The sequence below is a fragment of the Astatotilapia calliptera genome, chromosome 10 (assembly GCF_900246225.1).
Source record: "Astatotilapia calliptera chromosome 10, fAstCal1.2, whole genome shotgun sequence".
NCBI lineage: Eukaryota > Metazoa > Chordata > Actinopteri > Cichliformes > Cichlidae > Astatotilapia > Astatotilapia calliptera.
Genome location: NC_039311.1, coordinates 22115712 through 22136383, shown reverse-complemented (window position 1 = coordinate 22136383; position 20672 = coordinate 22115712). Strand labels below are relative to the sequence as shown.

General features: G+C 40.2%; 2 protein-coding genes across 6 annotated transcripts in view; both read right to left on the bottom strand.

Moving 5' to 3' along the window:
* The window catches only part of sh3pxd2b (SH3 and PX domains 2B), a 33461-nt gene extending 24815 nt beyond the window's left edge, over window positions 1–8646 (bottom strand). For 2 of the 4 annotated variants that reach the window (XM_026183153.1, XM_026183154.1), the window contains exons 1-2: window positions 8197–8646; window positions 5403–5483 (exon numbers count right to left, since the gene is read on the bottom strand). In XM_026183153.1, coding sequence (XP_026038938.1) covers window positions 5403–5483; window positions 8197–8268 — 153 coding nt within the window. In that variant the 5' untranslated portion in view covers window positions 8269–8646. The remainder of the gene's footprint in view (window positions 1–5402; window positions 5484–8196) is intronic. The other 2 variants (XM_026183155.1, XM_026183156.1) reach the window with 2 other exon arrangements.
* Window positions 8647–10575: 1929 nt separating this feature from the next.
* LOC113029981 (leukocyte cell-derived chemotaxin-2) lies at window positions 10576–20364 on the bottom strand. Of its 2 annotated transcripts, XM_026180957.1 has the most exons (6): window positions 20143–20364; window positions 19821–19892; window positions 13878–14183; window positions 13354–13441; window positions 12879–13024; window positions 10576–10891 (listed from the first exon to the last, which is right to left on the bottom strand). In XM_026180957.1, exons 1-6 carry the CDS (start codon window positions 20147–20149, stop codon window positions 10725–10727), a joined length of 786 nt encoding a protein of 261 aa, XP_026036742.1. In that variant the 5' UTR covers window positions 20150–20364; the 3' UTR covers window positions 10576–10724. The 2 variants fall into 2 exon arrangements, with proteins under 2 accessions (XP_026036742.1, XP_026036743.1); XM_026180958.1 differs by lacking the exons at window positions 19821–19892; window positions 20143–20364 and adding an exon at window positions 15247–15277.
* Window positions 20365–20672: the final 308 nt, after the last annotated feature.

Sequence of the window (20672 nt, the reverse complement as noted above, 5' to 3'; positions counted from 1 at the left end):
ACAGGCTTCCTCTTAAGCTATTAAATCAGACTCCCTGTTAATAATAATAATAATATTAATAGTAAACTAACACACCAGTAACGGCTGCAAGCATCACAAGTGCTCTGAGGTCTCAGTTGAACAGAACTCTACATTGTCTACATGCTACATTCCCAGGCTATTATGATCCTGCAATCTTTTAAACACTGTTATTTCATCCAGCATTTGCTTGCAGATTTACAGTCACATAATGTTTCAAGGGACTGTAATTTGTCTTGTCTATGTCCCTTTAAACCACATCACCAGTATTTAATCAAAAACCAAATAAAGACCTAAGAAGCTCCAGACTGTTGAGCATGAAAAAGGTCCATGAACAATTGTTGCTCTCTTTGCCTGTCTCAATAGTCCTGACATTCTCTGACTCAGTTCACTGCATAATTAAGCCTGAAACCATTTTTTAACCCTTTGTGGGGAAACTGTTCTCATGGCAACATACTGTTACCATTCACATTTGTGGAGTTCTTTAACCTGTTGGTGTTTTTTTTAAGTATTTAAGTTAACCACGGTATTATGCGATAGTAATTAGCTCTAACACTGACTAATTAATACTAAGTAATTAGATGAAAGCATATTAACACAGTAACTTGGCAAATGAAGAATGAAGAATCCCAACGGATAAACACTTGTTCTCTAATGCAGAAAAAGATGCTTGGGGTAATGACTATGCAGTAACTATGTGTGATGGCTTAGTTTACCCAGCAGACCTGCTCTGGCTACTGTTAGCACTCTCAGCCATAAGCAATATAAAGGATTGTAACTTCTGCTTCCTATCACTTGTGACTGACTCAATGAACATGCAGCTTCACATTCAGATCCTCGTCTTGCTTGTCAAAAACATCAAGATGGCAATGGGCAAAATAGAAGGTATGTGCAGTATCAATGCAATGTTCACCATGATGTGTCTCATTTAAAAAAAAATTGTAACAAATTTCAGATAATGCCTTATAAACATTCATAATTTACAGCAATACCAATTTTCAGAGGATCTGTTGGTTTCTGATCCCTCAGTTTCTCGAATGCATAAAGTGAAAACATGCACGACATGGGAAAAATAAATGGTTTCAATTGTGCTCGTCATCTCTTCAGCAGTTAACAATAGGCCATTTTTCAAAAATGAGTAATCCTGAACAAAGATAGTGATTTCGCAGACAACAACGTGGACAAGAAGCCAGGGGGTGAAAGTTCAGAGTAGAGCTCCCATTTCAAAGCTTCACTTTCTGGAGATCTGTGCCATGCTGCTAAAGAAACCTCTCCCATTCTCAAGAATGATGAATCTGCACAAGAACATAATGAAGCTAACAAATATGATAACATTTGGTATAGCTTTGTTAGCATTCATTTAGCTGAATCCCGGAAGATTATATAGACTATATACATGAAAACTGTCTATTTTCATCTACCCAAGATAATCCTGATACACTCAGTTCAGCATTTTTATGAAACTTTTCTTCTTTCGTTTTAGCCATCTCATTCTCTCAGGTCATCAGTTTACTTCTTTCAAATGAACTGTTGAGGACATTAAAAATATCGCCATAGTTACAGTACACAGAAATGATCACATTGTTGCTGCTTTGTGAAATGAATGCAAGAGGCAACTTCATATTACAAAGTCAAATAATCTGCCCCCCCCCCCAACCCCCGTTTCAAGAAGCTGAGTTTATTACTGCAGATGGAAAATATGTGACAGCTGTGCAACTCTGAATAAGCAAATAATGTTTTCTTTTTCTTCCCCCCTTAAGCTTTAAAGTAGAAATATATCCACTATCCAAGGCGAGCGGGAATGCAGGAAGCCTGTAGAGCTCGATGGACACGTGTGCAGAATGGAAACTGTTCTTTGTGACATGGAAGCAAACTGAAAAGCTGCTAGGATGAATGCACTGAAAAAAAAAAGAAAGAGAGAAACTAGAAGCCACCATGGGATGGGCTCACACCAGGCCCAGTGCCCCCACCCCCTCTGATCATGAGCTCAGCTGCAGATGTGTCATGTTTCAAGATTGTGTCTTGTATGGCTGTGACACTATCATGTTGACAAAAACGTATCCACAGACAGACAAAAAAGCCCCTAAACTGTATTGTGTATCCAGGATGATATTTTCCACAAAGACACACACAGACACAATAACTGACAAAGATCAAGACAGTACACTCTAAGTGATGTTTTGCTTAATGTTTTGTTTAATGCTAAAACATAATAACTGTTATTATCTGTACATTTTCAAATGTAATGTTTTACAAAAAGCGGAGAAACAAGCGTAAAGCACATTGTTATTTATGATTAAGATGCGTTATAAGTTCTTTACTTGCATTCCCGAACACAAACATTAAGTTTCGTGGTTGAATGTTAAGCTTCTTATAATTGGACTGAATTTAGGTCAATTCATGATTTTAAAGAGAATAAACAGAATTTTTAGTTTTAAACATGTTTTTGACGTTTCTGGCCTTCCTCTCACTTCTGGAACAACTGCCAACTACTAACTTTTGGAACAACTTTACCCTCTTGTTTTTCTGAGGAAAAAAAATCTCAAAAACAGCACAAGTGCCTTTCTCTCCTGTCGGAGGCACACCTCTGTCTGTTCAGTGAGTAGCTGTTTGCACATGCTCAGTGTTTGTTACCCAGACAGAGGATGTTTACTGTATGTGAAAAAAAAAAAAAGGCTTTCTGTGGCTTCTAATTTTCTCTGAGTAACAATTTTCAATGTAAATATAGCTTAAGTCACAGCCCAGCTGATGTTTTTAAACTGTGAGTATGATGAATCTGTCTGATGAGAACACGGTTAAAAATCTATTAAAAAAAGCTGTTAATTAAACAGAAAAATTCTCCATTTCTAGATGGTGCAAAAAAAAAAAGTAGCAGAAATATCCTCAGTGACAAGAACATCTGGCTCTTGCTCAGCTATTCTCTTCCTTAGAGAAATGAGCTATTGATCTGTCAGATCAAAGATAGAATGCCAGGAACAAGAAATACTTGCTATTTTGTTACTGCTGCATGGTTAATCCTAAGATTTGTTCTTTATTTTCAATATGTAAATAACAGCCTTGCTATTGTTGATTTTGCGCATGCATCAAAAGACTTACATTTATAATAGAGAAAACTGCTTTTATATCTTGTTTCAGCCCTTAGTGAAGCAAAATCAACAAAGTCTGTGCCAGCCACACAAAAAGCACATGCTGCTGTGTTTGCAGAAAGAGAATCAGCTGCTTAGGGCAGTTATGTTGACAGGATGTGGTGACTAGCACTTCCTGCATAACACTAAGGCTGTGGAATGACCAGAGATGTATTAATATCTGCATTACAAGACAAGCCAAAGCCACATAATGAAAGACATTATGAAGGAACCTGTTAGACAGATTACAGAAAAATGATAACATAATATAAAAATATATCAGACACATGGGGGATGTATCAGTGTGCTAGTGATCGGAATAAGCCAGCTGATTAGCCACAACTGGTCACTGGATATATTCAATTTCAAGGAAATCTAATTAACATGTCCTGCAGCTTGACATGCACCTCTCCAGCTATGCAACATGACGCTGCAATGCAGACAACAGCTAGTGTGATTGCTTTAGTTGATACAAATACACCGACACCGTGTGATCATGGAAATCAATATAAAGCATACTAATACCCACAGAGACCTTTCTTCCTTAAAACACAATGCATGTTAATATGTGATGGGCTGGGACTGATTGGCTTCCTAATGTTGCTAATGCTGACACTTGCACAGCAGTGAGTAATCTGCTGGGGCAACCATCTGCTGTTTTCATAGCACTGCCACCATGTATAAACCCAGCTTGTTCCAAATCTGCTCTCTTTTTGTGTTATAGTAATTTCAGCTATTCGACTTCAACAAGGTTAGCTTAGTCAGCATTGTAACACTGAGAATTACACTAAGATACTCCACACAGCATCCCAATAATACCACTACCAACTAGTGTTTTGGGGGTGTAATTAAAGAGTAATGCAATTATAACAGATGGTAGAGAAATTGAAATATTCTGCAGCTCATTTTTCTTTTTTTCTTTTTATTTTATTTGTATAAAAAAAACTGTCAGCCCAATAAAATGGAGCATGACAGCAGGTCATGTAACCTGATGCAGCTGTGGACAAAATGTACAGTTTAAACTTGGTCAAAGAAAACTTGGAATAAATGCTGCATGGTGACTTTAAAAAGCTGGAATCACCCATTGCAGTTGCACTTGGTGACTCTTTATTTGCATATAAAACTTATAGTGACACTGATGATATTCAGAGTATTACAATTTTCTACTTGTCTCCAAGAAATGCCAAAACTTTAATGTGGCTTTTATATATTAGTACCAAACCATACAGAGATACAAAAGATGAGCCATTATCTGTTATGTATAACACATCTTATACGCTCTTATTCTAAAACACTGATCTGATACAGTCTGAGTTATAAATAAAGTGTTGCCTGTTGTGTGTAGTAGTTGACCAATTACACAACTGTAATGCAACTAACATATATACAGTCATTTATACAATACAGATGATGTTTAAAGAGCAGCCTTTCGACATTATCTGTAATATTATGCTCATATTTATCCATGCTTTTATACTGTGTCAACAACAGAAAGGTGGTATGGATTAAACAAAATTAATGGATAATGGTTCTATTAGCAGCTTTACTAGGGGTCAAGTCAAATGAATGAAATGAATACTTCACATCCATATGTTAAATGCTACACACGCAGCCTCAGAAAACTCAGTGAGGCACTATAGTTCTGTACTTCATTACCCATGCATTGACCATCTTAATCAATTAAAAGGAATTTAATCCAATTAGGGCCGACAGTACGCCTTTTCGAAATTGACTACATGCTCATTAAAAGTAATTGCCTTTCTGAATTTCCTGGAGTCCATGTTCTGGTGTCTGATGCAGCCAGGGCCGCCACCCCCCCACCACCACCACCACCACCTCCCTCAGATCCATTACCTTCAAAAAGACAAAAGGAAACTAGGATACTAATAAGACTCCCTCATTGTGCAGCGTGCACCATCACCATGACGTCTGAGAATGATTCAGACATTTCTGTGGTCATCAGTGCCACAGTCGCATTCATCACTGTCCTCTATTAACTTCACTGGAATTTTCCGACTCGTCTCGCACAATATAATTACCAGGGTTATAAGGGTGGAGCAGGGAGAGGCTGGCTACAAGTACTAGTCTTGTATGACTGAGACAGTGCTTCCATGCCTTTCCTGCCCTGTGCACTTGTCCGCTAGCACAAAACAAAAAAAAAAGTCCCCCAAAACGACAAAAGTGAAAGAACACATTTAAAACTATTAAAAGAAACTCAAAAATGACGACACACACGCACACAGTTAGTGGCTCACTCACCTGCAGGTCAAAGAACTTGCTGTAGCGTCTGTAAATGGCTTCTGTACTGCCATCGCTCCAGGACACTTTGATGATGTAAACCTGGCAAAGCAAAATAAAGGAAAATAACATTGAAACTAATGCACAGCTATTATTGTGAAAAACTAAAGCCCTTGGGGCATCACTCTTCAGTCACTACCATTATTTGGGAGTGTTATGAATCCTAGAGAGGGCTGCATATAGCAGACATCCCATTTCTCTGGCAGCATCACGCAGCTGTCACTGAGTGGTTTTCATTACTGTAACATATGCTTCCCCACATCCCACTGCCTCCAGCGACCCAAGAATTGCTCTCCGGTCCCTTAAATGCACCTCAAGGAGATAAAGAAAGAGGAGGCTTTCAGAGAAACCTTGCAAAAGGAAACACAGGTGCATCCTACACAGAAGTCTCCAGTCTTGTGTCGTGACATTTAAATGCCACACTTCCATCCATTATGAGCAAATTGCTCCACTTAAAACACCCTGAAACCACCAACTTCTCCTTTCCTCCATCACATCTACCACATGCCATAGCTGGGAGGAGCTAAGACAGACTTGAGTGCGGGAAGTCAGGAGTCATGCTAATGAAAAGCCCCCAATGTCATCATCCGTTCACATGAAAAGAACAAGGATATCAGATGATTTCACTTCCTAGTGCAGTTACATCACTTCCTGCTGTAGAAAACATAATTGTTTGTCATAATTGTATACATGCAGAAGAGTGAAATAATAATAATAATAATCATAAAAAACCCACAATGTTTGTGCTACCTTTCTAACATGGGCAGCACTAGGTTAGATAAAAAGAGGTTGACTGTGTAGGTGCAGCTGCAACTTCAATCAGACATATATCTAAAACAGTAAATCATAATGCACTTTAAATAATGTCAAGAGTTTGGGGACAGCAGCAGATTTTGATTTGGTTCTTTAAAGAATGAAAGGGGAGACGCAGGGAGGTGATTGGAAACACCCTTGCGGCTTGCTGTGTTTGGCTAAATGCTGCTGGCCCCAATCCCAGACCCTTTCAGGCCTCATTCTCTTTTTTCGGTGGACTCGAATCCGATATTACGATGGACTGATCAACTACGGGAGCTATACAGACAAGCAGCAAGGCCATCTTCATTAAACAAAAGAAGATTCCCCAAAAAGACTAGTTCAGGTTCTGTCTGACCAACTACTAGAATTAAATTACTCATCAATGAGAAGAAAAACTAATCAGTGCAAAGATATCCTGTTGTGTCCTTGCTGCAGATAAAACTAATTAAGAAATATTTGTTATCCAAACTAATTTGCAACAACTCATAGGAAACAGGAGCTGATACAAAAAAACATAACTAACCCTCCTAATTAAAGTTCCAAGTTCAAAAAAAAAACTTCAGCCATTAGATATTTGCAGATATCTCTTAAGAATTAGAGCTTTGTGTTAGAAATTCTATAGGATATACTGAACTCTGGTGAGCAGACAAGCCTTACGCAGCTTTTTGCTATTCAAGCTACATGTTCAGACCTGAGACTTTAAATTTCCCGGAACCTTGAGATCTGTGTAAGAGAGAAAAGGCATAAAATAACAGTACACCAGAGACTGAACGAACAGATGGAGAAGACACAGGACCACAAGAACTCTGCGCCCTTGACCACTAACACTCACAGCGGTACAAGGTCTGCTGGTCCTTCAGCCCCCGGTTTAAATTTGCACACCCATATGGATGCATACAAGTACACACACACACACAGTGACACAACATGTACACGGAACTAACACAAACACCTGCTAAGGCCTTGGCTGCGACTCTCTCTCTTTCTCTGGCCAACTACACCAAGTGATGTCATATGTGTGACTTTATACTAAGTGCAGGATTGCAGGCAAATACACCCACATTTAGCTCTCACTAGTCACTAATAAAAGCTCTACTGTCTATGAAAAAAAGAGGCTTTGTCCTGATGACATTCTCGTCTCCCACACAAGGTCTGGTTATTAAGAAAAGAAAATTATTCCCAAGTTCTTCGTCTTCTTTCCCTCCCTTTCGCCAACTGTTGACTGGAAAAGAAACACACAACTCTCTAAACTAAAAATATATATATTTTTAAAAATAGTAATAAAAAAAAATGACAATATCTGACACAGTCATAGCCTACTTGTCATAGCCTACAATGTTAGTCATAGCCTACTTCCTGGTTACCAGTGGCAACTAGCCAGTGTGGATAGTTAGGGGACTGGGCTGACTGTATATTATGTTTCTTGGGCTCTTCCACCATTGCAGGCTTCAGTGGTAAGGTGCTGCAATGGCTACGGTCACATGCATGTGATTCTGGGAGTCACTTAAAAAAAATGCACACTGAGAAAAGGGGTCATAGGTCACGTGAGTCGGCCACTCGAATGCTTCTTAATGATATCCTCACGTCTTTTTTAAATGAGCATTTTATTAGGTCAAAAACAATCTGAAAAACGATAACAACACAAGAGCTTTTGACTTTGGGTCACTGTACAGGTTGCTGAAATATAACAGCGTAAATCTTGATGTCGGTCGTTACTGGTCTTAAGAATAAAGATCCCAACAGATTTAAATAGTCTGAGCATGACCTGAAGTTTTCAGAAATCATATTCTAATAAAGTCTGCTTGACCGTTTCGGCTGATTTGGTCAGCTGTAATTTGACACTCTCTTTGTTTTTTACTTTTCCCAACAGGACAAAGGGGGAGACTGCGGAATATCCGCGATCTGTTGCACATTTCACGCAACAAATCACACGGTTGTGGTAATTACACAAAAGGCTTACGTAGTGTTTGTTCGGATTCCTCCGCTTCTGGACATCTTGAACAGTTACTTCTTGCACGGTGCGCCGTGGCATGATGTCCCCTTCTTTTTACGGATCCGTTGAAAAAAAAGCAGATATCCCTGTCGGGTTTTTTTTCGAGCGATCACACCCGGCTGAAAAAGTTTACACTGCGACGCTTCTTTGTCATCCGAATGGCTGGGATCGATCTGAACAAACGCCTTTTTTTCTCCCCGTAAAGCTGCCCACGTCAAAATTTCCTGTCCAACATTCAGACTCTCGCAAGCCAGAAGTTAATAATCGGTTCTTCCTTTCCCCCCCTTTCTCATGCCTTGTCCCGACCCGCTGACTGCCCCGACCAAACTCCCAGCCTATCCCAGCTCGCCTACTCCCATTTGAGCAACTGGGACGCTTCGTGGACCAACCCTCCAGCTTCAGAGCAAAACCACAGTCTGCAGGAACACTCGGGCTTCAGTCTGCACACTTAGAGCTAGATGTTAGGCTTTAATCAATATGAGAGCACTCAAAAACTGCGTGCTCAAGAGCACTTAAGGAGAGCGAACTTTGCCCATTTCTCACTAAATTGGAATTCTATTTATTTCAATTCTCTGTCGCAACTTTGAATGTTCGCCTTCTTTGCGACCAACCGCTCTCCATTAGCAATATAATAACACTGATGCAATTTAAATGACAGTTAAGAGTGGATGTTGTCTCACTGTGCGTACAGCTGAGCTGCAGATGTCTGAATCAGATGGCTTGAGTCTGAGCTTACTTTTCAACTCATATGCTAACTACAAACTACAGAGGACATCGTTCAGATATACAGTGCTGTGCAAAAGTCTTGAGTCAATCATCAAAGAGATAGGCACTCTTGGGATGAACCAGTGCTGTCTATATATAACACTAAACTTAGCAACCCCCCCCCCCCCCAAAAAAAAAAAAGCAGTTTTAAATTGTATTTTTAAGACACTTAGTTACTAGCAAAACATAATTTTCTTCCATTTCTTTAGTTAAATCTCTGAAAATTGCCAAAGATAACACAAAATTGAAGTGTTAGGCCTAGAAATATCTAGACTTGAGTGTCTGAAAGTTATGTCTTTAGGAAACAGGGGGGGAAAAAGAAAGAAATCCATAAAAGACCTGACACAGGTCGTGGGAAATCCATCCGGCCCTCACTTGATACATCTACTGTCTGCAGAGGTCTCACAAGAAATGATCTCAGTGGAAGGGTGAGAAAGAGCACCGGGGGAGAAAAGGCTGAGGGATGCCAAATAACACAAGAATTACTCTGAAAACCAGTGGTAGCAGGCCTTATGGCATTATGAACCTAAACTGAACACTTTTGTATGAAATCCTTGTCAGCAGGTACAGAGAAGGTGTAAAACATGGGGAGGCCATGTTTTAACTGCTCTTTGGAAATCACCAACAAGTTGTTAATGCAAAGGTAGAAACTCTTAAATGCTTGAATGAGTCATATGTTAGTGGGAAATGCCTTAACACGCACACATCAGACTTTAAAACATGAAGTGATATCCTGTGTCTCGATGTGATTATTAGTCATAAGATGATGTGATTAGTAAACTGGAAATGTGTTAATATTTATTTTTCCATCCTGGTAACACAACACTATCACTCTATGGTTTATTGTTTAGTATTTAGATTTGTACAAACTCAGAATACTTGCAGTTACGGTCAACATTTCTTTGCTGATATGTCACCAGGATGACTGCTGAGGGCCAGTGTCAGGTTTGTTTTAAAATAGCTCCATCTTTTGGCGTGCCATACTCATTACATTAGTACTGTACATGTGGAAATCTCCCCATCTGTAGATATCAGATGAATATGATGGAAGATATTGGTAATATAATTTAAAAAAATTGAATAAAGTTTGTGTTGAATAAACTTGCTATTTTTAAGATGGGGAAAATATTTGACAGCCTCATTTTTAACTTTGAAATAGAAAGCACTTCAGACAAAAGAAGAAATGAAACTTTATATTTATTCCATTGTTGAAAAATAAAGTCACGGTTATGAGTGATGGGATGTGAGATGGGACATTTTTCACAGAAAAGGAGAAGGAAAATGTTAAACATATGACTCGTAACTTTTTAGAAAACATCCTTTTGTTTGTATTCGATATAAAGTATTACAAAAAATTTAAATGGTTGTAAAAACTGAGAAATGGAGACAGACAGTTATCAAGTATAGTAACGCTGGTCATCACAAGTTTGTAGAAATGTGTTTTAAATAAGTGTTATTGTAAGAAAAACAATACAATGCATCTTTGTTAAGTTATTGTAAAAATACAGACCAACATTTTTTTATGGCTATAATAGAGAATAAGAAGAATTAACACTTACAAAAAGTGTCAGAGTAGCCAAGTAAAAGTTGCTCATAGTAAGAAATCGGAAAGCAAATAAGTCTATATAAATTCTTATTAGCATTAGGGATTTTATGTGCAGGGGCATGCACCACGTAAAAAAGACAAGGACGCATGGTGCCTCAGTTGTATAACACATGGAAATAAAGGTTTATATGAAGGGTGAAGGATCAGTACCATCACACATTTGCAGCTCCAGGTGTGATGTGATGCCAGGGAACTGTTCTTGCAGTGGCAGTAAATAGCCCAAGGCCTCTCCTTGAGTTACCGGGCCGGAGTAACGATAAGGACGGATGTTGAAGATCTTCACGCAGTGTACTAAATGGGACCAAAACAAATATAAATCAATTATTTTGTGGGCATTAATTCCTTAATATCACCCTTAAAAAAATGCTCAGACAAATCAATGACTTAAGCTAACTCAGCTTATTGACTACACACCAAAGAGTTTGAGTTTACTGTTTTATAACTTGCTATCAATCACATGTAAATCATATGAAACTGATGAGGAAAATGCTCTGTATGAATGTGACGGCCTCATTTTGAGCTTGTTAACTCTAGTTATTTGTAGAGTTTGCTTCCTTAATGTTTTCCAGCAGTCTGATCCAGAAATTGAGAGCAAAATGGCTGTATTTCCAGTTTTTCTCTGTGAGGAGTATTGGATATCTGACAGATGGGTGTGGGGGATAAGAGTGTGAGTCTGGCTTTTTGATTTTATATAAGTGAGAGCATTTTTAAATCAAGTCTGTAGAATTGGGAAGCCAGTGTAGCTCTAATAAAACTAGTGCCCTCTGTTATGCATTTTAGTTACTAAGCTTGCAACAGAATTCTGATTAAGTTGCAGACCAGAAAAAAAGTGCATTGTAGTAATCCGAACTAAAAGAGATGAGTGCATGAACAAGTTTTTCGGACTGAGCAAAGGGTGGATTTTGGCAATATTCCCAAGATGGAAGAAGGTTGGCTTGGTAATAAGCTCGTGCCTGAAACTCCAAGACTTTCAACTTGTGGTTTTACCCTGTTAGCTTATTTCCCTAGTTTGGCTGAAGGATATAGCTGTGGTAAGGTGGGTTTAGCATTCACTTTATCGTTGGCATATGAATAGTTCACTTGTGCAGCTAAAATCCTCTTCCAGCGTTTACAAATGTTACAAATGCAGGCTCAAGACCCTAAAAAAAACCTTAGATCTCGCCTTTACCATCCACCTAAACAAGCCGGCTGCCAACCTAGAAACAAACAACCTAAAAGTAGTTCTACAGCAAACTCACCAACATCATTAAATCTTAAAAGCACTTAATGATCAGTGTCTCAGCATTAATGTGGGCATCACGGTGAGGTAATGTGTCTCTGTGATGTCTAATCATGTCTGTGCTTTACCCGGAGATGAAAGGAGCTGACAGTACATGTGTTCTTCTGATAATACACTTCAATTATAAGGTGAGAGGCAGAATGAGGACTAATGATGTTTACTCATCATTCCAGCACCTTATCAGCTCAGGATGGTCTCAAAACACATTACCACGCATGAGCACATATACACATACAAATAGGTATACACCGCAAAGGAATACATGGGTATTTTAGGCACATACACAGATGCATTCCCTTTTTTCTCTAATGATGGCCCTTATGGGGGGTCATTACTCATGAACAGCCTTTAGTGGGGTTTCACATAGACCCCGATCTTAGGGGCTATCAGGAGGTCAATGCAGTCTCCGCTCGCGTTTCAGCACCTTAACTAATCCCTTTAAATCATTCCTTTTCATTCTCATGCAATGCCTCTACCATAATAGCATGGCCTCGCCTTTGCCCTAGCCATGGAACTATACAGTAGATTAAAGGAATTCACAGGCAACACTACAAGGTTACAAGGATTTAATTAAACCTGGTTTATGCTTATTTTCAGTTATAAAAATATCTCAATGGACTTCTAAATTGAATTTTTTAGAAATTGAAACAGACTTGCACACCGACTTATGGCCATACTAACAACATGGGTCTTTGAATGATATTCTGGTAGGCCATTTGACTGGTCTGCCACTTTGGTTCCAACTGAAATATTTAGACAAGTACTGGATGATTTGACGTATGTTTGGGTACAGCTATTCATGCAGTCACTGATTCATCCTAATGATGTGCTAAATATCTACTGAAATAGGTCTTTATCTGGTACAGGAATCGGTAAAGACCTGCAAAGTCTTTGTCCTGTTTATTTTGATTGAGACTCACATCTACAGTTTTAAAAACACTGTAATTTTCCTTGCTTTGCTAACTTTCAGGTATTGTGCTAGCATCTTGTCCCTCTTACCATCACTGAGGAGTTTGACTCCATCAAACTGATAACCAGCTGGGTCTTTCCGACTCACTGGACCGGCCAGAGAGCCTGAAAATATTGTGTTGATGATCGAATAGTCATCACATACAAGGTCCACTGCTTTATAAAGGCCATTACCTCTGTAAAAAGACATGTGACAGAGGAGACTGGCATTAGTTTGCCATCAGAAAAGGCTAGATTCAATTAGTCATCTTAATCTGGCCAGAACAAAAATGTCTGATTAGTTATTTGGACATCATCTTTGTCTACAGAAAGTCAGCCTTCTACCCAGACAAAGCTTCACTCATCATTAATTCCAAGTGGTTTGGTAAAAATGTGCTTTGTCATTGTAGGGATCAGGCTTGGATACTATACAAAACTAGACATGGGGCAGTGTCAGCGTCTGCATGTTGCAGTATGAGTAATCCTCTGTGGGCTCTGAGATAAAGATCTGATCAGGATTAGTCACCTTTGGGAGTTAAAAGCTCCACAGCCGTACGCATCACAAGCCCTCACTCTGTTGTGGTGACCGGCACAAAGCATGCTCCAGGCTTGGACTACAGAGAGAGGTAAAATGAAATAGGTTAGATAATACTTCTCCTTCCAAAATAGGCACCATATTAAAAGCTGCAGCACTGCACGCCAAAAGGCCAAGCATAAAGACGATATTTTTAAAAATATGTTTTAACATCCACTGACTGTGACTCATGCTCTATTCATGTGGAAATAAGGCCAATTACAGCAGAAAGGCACTATTCAAATGTCATTTACTGATGTCTTCTCCATCAGTTTTGTGTTACCCACACATACAGCCTCACTCCCACAATAACGTTTTCATGAGTCAGACTTGAAAAAAACTCTGCAAATCCATTTTAATTCCTTCTTGGCAGAAAAAAAGAATGAGCTGTGTGTTTGTGACCATCTGAAGAAATTTGCAGGAGGTTTGTGTTATTGTAACATTTCGATATGGGCAGATGCATATTTCTATCATACCTGGCATGCAGCACTGGCGCGTCTTGGCCCCTGAACACTTGTCTTTGAGGTATCGGTCTTGGCAGATGTAACGGACTGGCTGGCAGATGCCTCCCAATCTAGTGCAGCTGATGTCACTTCTAGGTCCCATGAACACTCTCTTGCTTCCTGATTTGACTTTCTTTCCTGGAGTCACAGCCTTTGGCCTCCTGTCATTAGAACTTGTGAAATTTCCCTTCACCTTGAGTCTGCTGCTGTTCTTGTCAGGGCTTTGAATTTGTTCCTTTTTTCTCTCTCCATGTTCTAAAGCGCCACTTAACACCACATCTTGGGAGAGATGAAATGAAATGAGAGTTAGAGTTAAGAGTGTAATGGAGAAAGGATTAAAAAAGAGAATGGCTAGAAAATTTCCAGGTTGAAGGATTAAATCAAACTTTTCTGAGACTGATATTTGGAATGAGTTATGCAGTATTTGGAATATGAAGCAGCAGATTTTCTTTCTGTTCAGTTAATACCACTTACAGTCTGTGAAAAAGTATATGCTCCCTTCCTGATTTCTACTTTTTTTTTTTTTTGCATTTTTGCTACATCCATTTGCATCTGCTTATCCAATTCAGAGTCGCTCAAAACTCATAATTGCAATATAGACCGGGGCTGCAAAGTATCTCAAGCTGGAGTCCACGGTGTCACCAAAACTGCCTAAAGTATGCCTCACCTCCAAATCTCTCTCCTCAGTCTGAACCACCTAACCTATAATCTGTTCCTGAAGTGTACCATGATTTAGCAGAAGTGTTCGGAAACGATCCAGCTTTCTTTCTCCCTCCTCACCATCCTTTTGATTGTTTTACAGATTTACTTCCAGAAGCCTCACTGCCCACTAGTTGACTCTACAGTTTTTTTTGTTTTTTTTGTTTTTTTTTCTAAATGACATCAGAAACAGCAGTATGCGACATTACGTGATGGCAGAGCTTCAGTTCATCCTTTGCCTTTTTTTTTTTTTTTTTTTTAATAAATAGGACAGGGGGAATGAATGAGAGAAAGAGGGGGAGAGAAAGAAAGAAAACCAAAGGGGAGAAGAGACGGTGAGAAGGGGGGGGAAGAGAGAGAAAAAAAAAAAGAACTCCTGGGTCACCTGTATGGAGAAAAAAAAAAAACAAACAACAAAAAAAACAAACAGAGGAGACAGCAAACAACAAAGAGCAACATAATAATAGAGAAAACAAAGCACCATCACAATAAACTAGCTAGTCATAGATATCAATATTTACTAAATAATAAACGATATTGTGCAGCACGCAAGATAGACAGCGCACAGTGTGCTTTGAGCGCATGCATGTCTTACAGCCAAGAAAGCTTTAGTCCGCGTCTGTGAATACCCATGTGTGCATACCTGTGTGGATCAGCATGCTTGCATTCCAAAGGTTTCTCCATGTAATGATCTGCTAGGGAGTGTGGGGGGCCACAGCCCCGTCCTCCAGGGTGTGAAGCGGGTATGGAGGAGATCAAAACTCCAGACATCCAGAGGCCCCCAGAACACAAGAGACCATGGAAGACCAACAGAGGGGCAGCCGTGCCACTGTTCCAGTAAGAGCTGAGGAGAGTCCCAGATGAGGGCTCGCCCAGCAGCCGCGGAGCAGAAGTCAGGGGGAGTTGCAGTGACGCGCCCGTGAGCTCCGCCGGCCCCCAGCTGTGCCTGAGTGACCGAGCCCCAGGCCGAGAGGCCGGGGGCACCCCACCTCCAAAGGGGGCCCGACCGAGCCCCAGGCCCCAGGCCCCGACAAGCGGCCGCCAAGGAGTGAGCCGGTGTGTACCCGGACGCCCACCCCCAGACACAAAGAACCACCAACACACCGACACCTGAGGGAGTCCGCCACCGGCAGGGGAAGTGGTGGTGGGTGGAGATAGGCCTCCAAACCTTGGAGGGCCTGAGGTGTCCCCAGAGAGGTGGCGTCTGATACCCAACCTGACATATAGACACAGACATACAGGCACACACAGACACAAACATCCATTCCCACCCTCATGCTCTCATATGCACTCACTCCACACTCAACCAACGTGGAGACAGACATAAAGAGACGCTGTACACACGATCACACTCCCCAAGCGTACTCTACAAACCGGGTCTAGGTACCCTTGCCCCTGGAGGGGGGAATTGCACCCAGACCCAGGTGGTGTTACCCTTTTCCCTGCGGTGGGGATCGATCCAGCTTTCTTTCTCCCTCCTCACCATCCTTTTGATTGTTTTACAGATTTACTTCCAGAAGCCTCACTGCCCACTAGTTGACTCTACAGTTTAACTAAACTAGAATGTGAAGCAATGGAAAAGTACATCATGGACTCTCTTGTAGATGGAAGTATTCATCCGTCTTCTTCTCCTTTTGGCGCATGCTTCCTCTTTGTCGAGAAGAAAGAGAAAACTCTCCATTCTTGCATTGATTTCAGAGATTTGCACAAAATAAGTACCATTACTGCTCCTTTTATCTGCCTTTGAACTCCTGCAGTGGGCTACAGTTTTTTTTTCCAAGCTGGATCTCCATAATGCATAACATCTGTTGTCAGTGTTGGGGAGTAACGGAATACATGTACCGCCGTTACGTATTTAGAATACAAAATATGAGTAACTGTATTCCGTTACAGTTACCGTTTAAAAAGGTGGTATTCAGAATACAGTTACTTTGTTGAAATAAATGGATTACACTGCGGTACTTTCCTGTTTCATTTTGTCGCGGGTCAGGACTGTTTGGGTTTTGTTTGACAGCTACGTTCTTTCGTTCCAGGCGGCAGCGTTACGGTTGCCATGGTTACAGGGCGACGCTCTCTCTCTCTTTCTGCGACTGTGTGTTTCCTGGGTGAGAGAGCGCCTTTTCGTTGTTGTTGTTGTGCTAAGCTAACAGGCAGAATGCTACAAGCATAGCTCTAAAGAATGTAGCATCATGGGCAGTATAGTCCGTGTTGCAGGGAGAATGGACTGCCATACACGTTATGTGTCTGTGAGCGCGAGGAGGGAGAAAAAGGCGAGTGGAAAGGTACGAGTTGTCGTCGAGGAAAAACGGGAGCTGGAAGCATGTAAATATAATAATAACCACTGCAGCCAAGAAGAGTGCCTGACGAGCCCAGTTGTAAGTAAGCTATTAAGACTCGACTGTACACCGTGTTCGTGTTTTCCTCCGAAAACAATAAGTTCCGTTGGAGCAGTCTTTCAACGCCTCTCTCTGTCTCTCGCAAGAAAAATTGACCCACACAACAAAGTAAAGCTATTTTTCGGCTATGAGCCGACAGGGACCCCGCCGTATTAGTCAGAGGTCCCTTTACTACAGTTCGGAGTCGCGGACCTTCAGTAATAGTAATAAATCACACAGCAATAGTACATTCACGTTGTTGTAAAAAGCACGATAATATATTAAGTAATCCAAAGTATTCAGAATACGTTACTCTCATTGAGTAACGTAACGGAATACGTTACAGAATACATTTTGGGGCATGTATTCTGTAACGGAATACATTTTAAAAGTAACCTTCCCAACACTGTCTGTTGTGCATTAAGGAAAACAGCCTTCAGTACTCACCTGTGACACTTCTTATACCTGGTAATGCCCTTTGGTCTTACCAATGGTCCTACTGTTTTCCAAATGCTTGTCAATGACATTCTCTGTGACTTTCTGAAATGTGATTTTCTTTGTTTTATTCTTGTTTACCTGGATGACAATTTGATTTTTAAAGTCCATCTCAGAACACTGTAAGTCCAGCAGCTCCTCCAATGCCTTCTGGAGAAGCTGTATGTTAATGGAGAGAAGAGCTCTAATGCTTTTTGAATGTTGCCACTCTATCCATGACCTAAGGAAAACCTCCTTGTCTATTACTGACTTCTCCAAAGTTTGCCTTCCAGTGAAACTCTTTGCCATGGCCTTGTTCTTATTCAACCAGACCCATCTCAGCAGTTCATTGTGGAAGTGGACGCGTCAGATTCTGAGGTAGGAGTTGTCTTATTTCAACAGAAAAATGGCAAAATTCACTCAGTGCATTGTTGGCGCCCATGAACTGCTGGCCATCAAGTTAGTCCTCAAAGAACGGAGACACTGGATGGAGCAAGCTGAGCATCTCTTTGTTGTATTTACCGACCATGACAACCCCCATTACCTTCAGACCACCAAACATCTAAACTTTTGCTTTTTACCAGATTCAGCCTAACCATCACTTACAGACCTGGCTCCCATAATTTAAAGCCTGACACAATGTCCCATTAATTCTCCACCTCTGATTCCACCTCAGAGAATAAAACCATCCTTCCACTTATTTGCATCATCAGTTCCTTGGCTTGGGAAATAAAGTCTCTCTTAGGGAATGCTTAGCGGGAAATAAGTCCTCCAGCTCCCCACCTTCCCCTCTTCTTCAGACTCCCATTCACCCTCGGTCCCACCTGTAGTCCCATCTGACTACTGCCCAGATTAAATCCACAATGTCTTTCACATCACTTCACAGCTCAAACCTGTTCGGTCCAATCCACTGTTTTGTACCTTTGTCTAATATTAAAATTTGCTTGATGATACGAAACACATAAGAGTGACAACTATGGCAAAAAAAGAAGAAATCATGAAGGGGGATAAATACTTTTTCACTGGACTGTTTATTTATATTACAACTAGATTTAGATATTAGGGATACCAGTTACATTCTGTCATACTTCACATAGATGTTTGCTTCAAAATGACCCCACAAAAAAACACTATTTTAAAAGGATCACCTTCAAAATTGCAGTTTTTAGGTATTAAGGGAAAAACTTTTCTTGCATTTTCTTGATTAGTTAATAAAGTCACCAAGTAAGTCTTAACACACTGTAGGACGCCTTTTTTCAGGGTTGAATGGTGTTACTTGTCTATATAGACAGACAGAGTCATAGTTCAGTTATTCATAGTATGTTTAATTCTGACAGCATACTAATTATCCTGCCCAGGCATGAGTCTTTGTTCTTCATTAACCTCAGAAGCACATAAAATATTTCAATCACACTGCCCTGGCACAAGAACACACATTGGGCTCAGTGATTGAAAGAAGATGCTTATCACTAGAAGGCCTTAATGAGTGGGCAGAATGGTTGTGGCTGTGGCATGGAAAAGCAATTTTCCTCAGCATGTGAACTAAATTAGAAAAGACCAAATTTTTTTGACATGTGCAAGTGCGCCTTTTGCCTCAGCAAAATTAGATAGCATTAAAGGTTTGCTGCAGTTTTACTAAATGTTTGTTTATGTATTGCCAGGCTTCTACTACATTTTAAAGCAGCTGCAGTGTTAGGCTGTTAACAGTTAAGGTACTAACAGTTAACCTGAAGAGATGAACACATGCAAAGACAGACACAGCACTGATTGGCAAGCACATTTCCATTAACTCCACTTGACTGGATACCTCTCATGGAACTGCAGGGTTGTGTCCACTGTGGTGCACGAATCATTTTCATCTCAGTAGAAAGATGGCTGTCTCATTTTCATGTCGCTCAGCAATCCCCCAGAGTTACTGTGCCTTAAGCTTTTTAGTTAGATGCAATGATGTAATGTTGCATTAAGCACTCAGTCATGCTTTAAATGTGTCATCCACTTGCGCCAACTCATAGTCTCTCTGGCAATAGGCTCGAACCCCCCAAGGTTCATGTTTACAGGAGTTTACAGTCTCCTAATAGGGCTCAGTTCATGGTAATTTGCAGGGCCAAGCAGATGTTTATGCACCATTTATTGTTTCCATAATGGGAATCTTATTACACTGCTGAATGAAAATTTGTGTCCTATGTACCCTAATGCATACTTTTAGCATGTGGATTCAAGTATTTTGTGGGAATGCACGTGTCCATTTCTGTATGATCTACTTAATACAATTACTAATATATCCCAGACATATTCCATACACTATGATGCACGCTAGAATAATGTGCATTTTGCAGGTGGCAATTTTATACAAAAGTGACTTACGTACAGCATAATAAGAGCGCAGATATGACACAGATCCTAAACAGTCTTCCCATCATCAGGTCAGAAAAAAAAAACTCTGTAGAATGATGAATGAACAACAGAAAATGTTTTTAATCTAATCAAACAAGTGTCCGATAAATGTAATCTTTGTATCAATATCAACTATCTGGCTAAATCCTTCAATAAAAAAAGTTAAAAATATAGCTTGGGTTTTGGTTTTTTAAAAATATAATACTAGGAAATCTGTCTCAAATCTCAAAGGAACACACGGAAATGATGGAATAATACTGAGACTTTTTAGAGATAGAAAATTGAACTAGACTTACCAGTCATGTGCAGATGCTGAAGAGTGGCTCCCAGCTCAGTGGGAAGGAACACAAAGAAGGGACTGTTGGAAAACCAGCCTGCTGTGGAAGCTACACGCCTGAGCCACAGGACATCCCCCAACTGTCAATATTGACATTGGCTGCTAGAAAGCATACCCTTTTACTGGCTCAAAAAGCTCAAGTTTACTTACTTTCTACTGCTACACTAAAAGCTAAAGATTAGGACACACACACACACACACACACACACACACACACACACACACACACACACACACACACACACACACACACACACACAGCTTGGCTTCAGTAAACATTAAATCTACTTGAGAACTTTCAGTTAAAAACTCATTTTATGTATTAGACAGTAAATAGTAACTTGGGAAAAGCACCAGCTGTTATGGCTAATCTAAATATACAACAGGTGATATAACAATGAAATGCTTATAATATTTAAAAAATGTTGTTTTAAAGTTCTTTTTATTGTCTCCAAGAAATAAAGTTTATACTGTTTTGCCAATTTCACA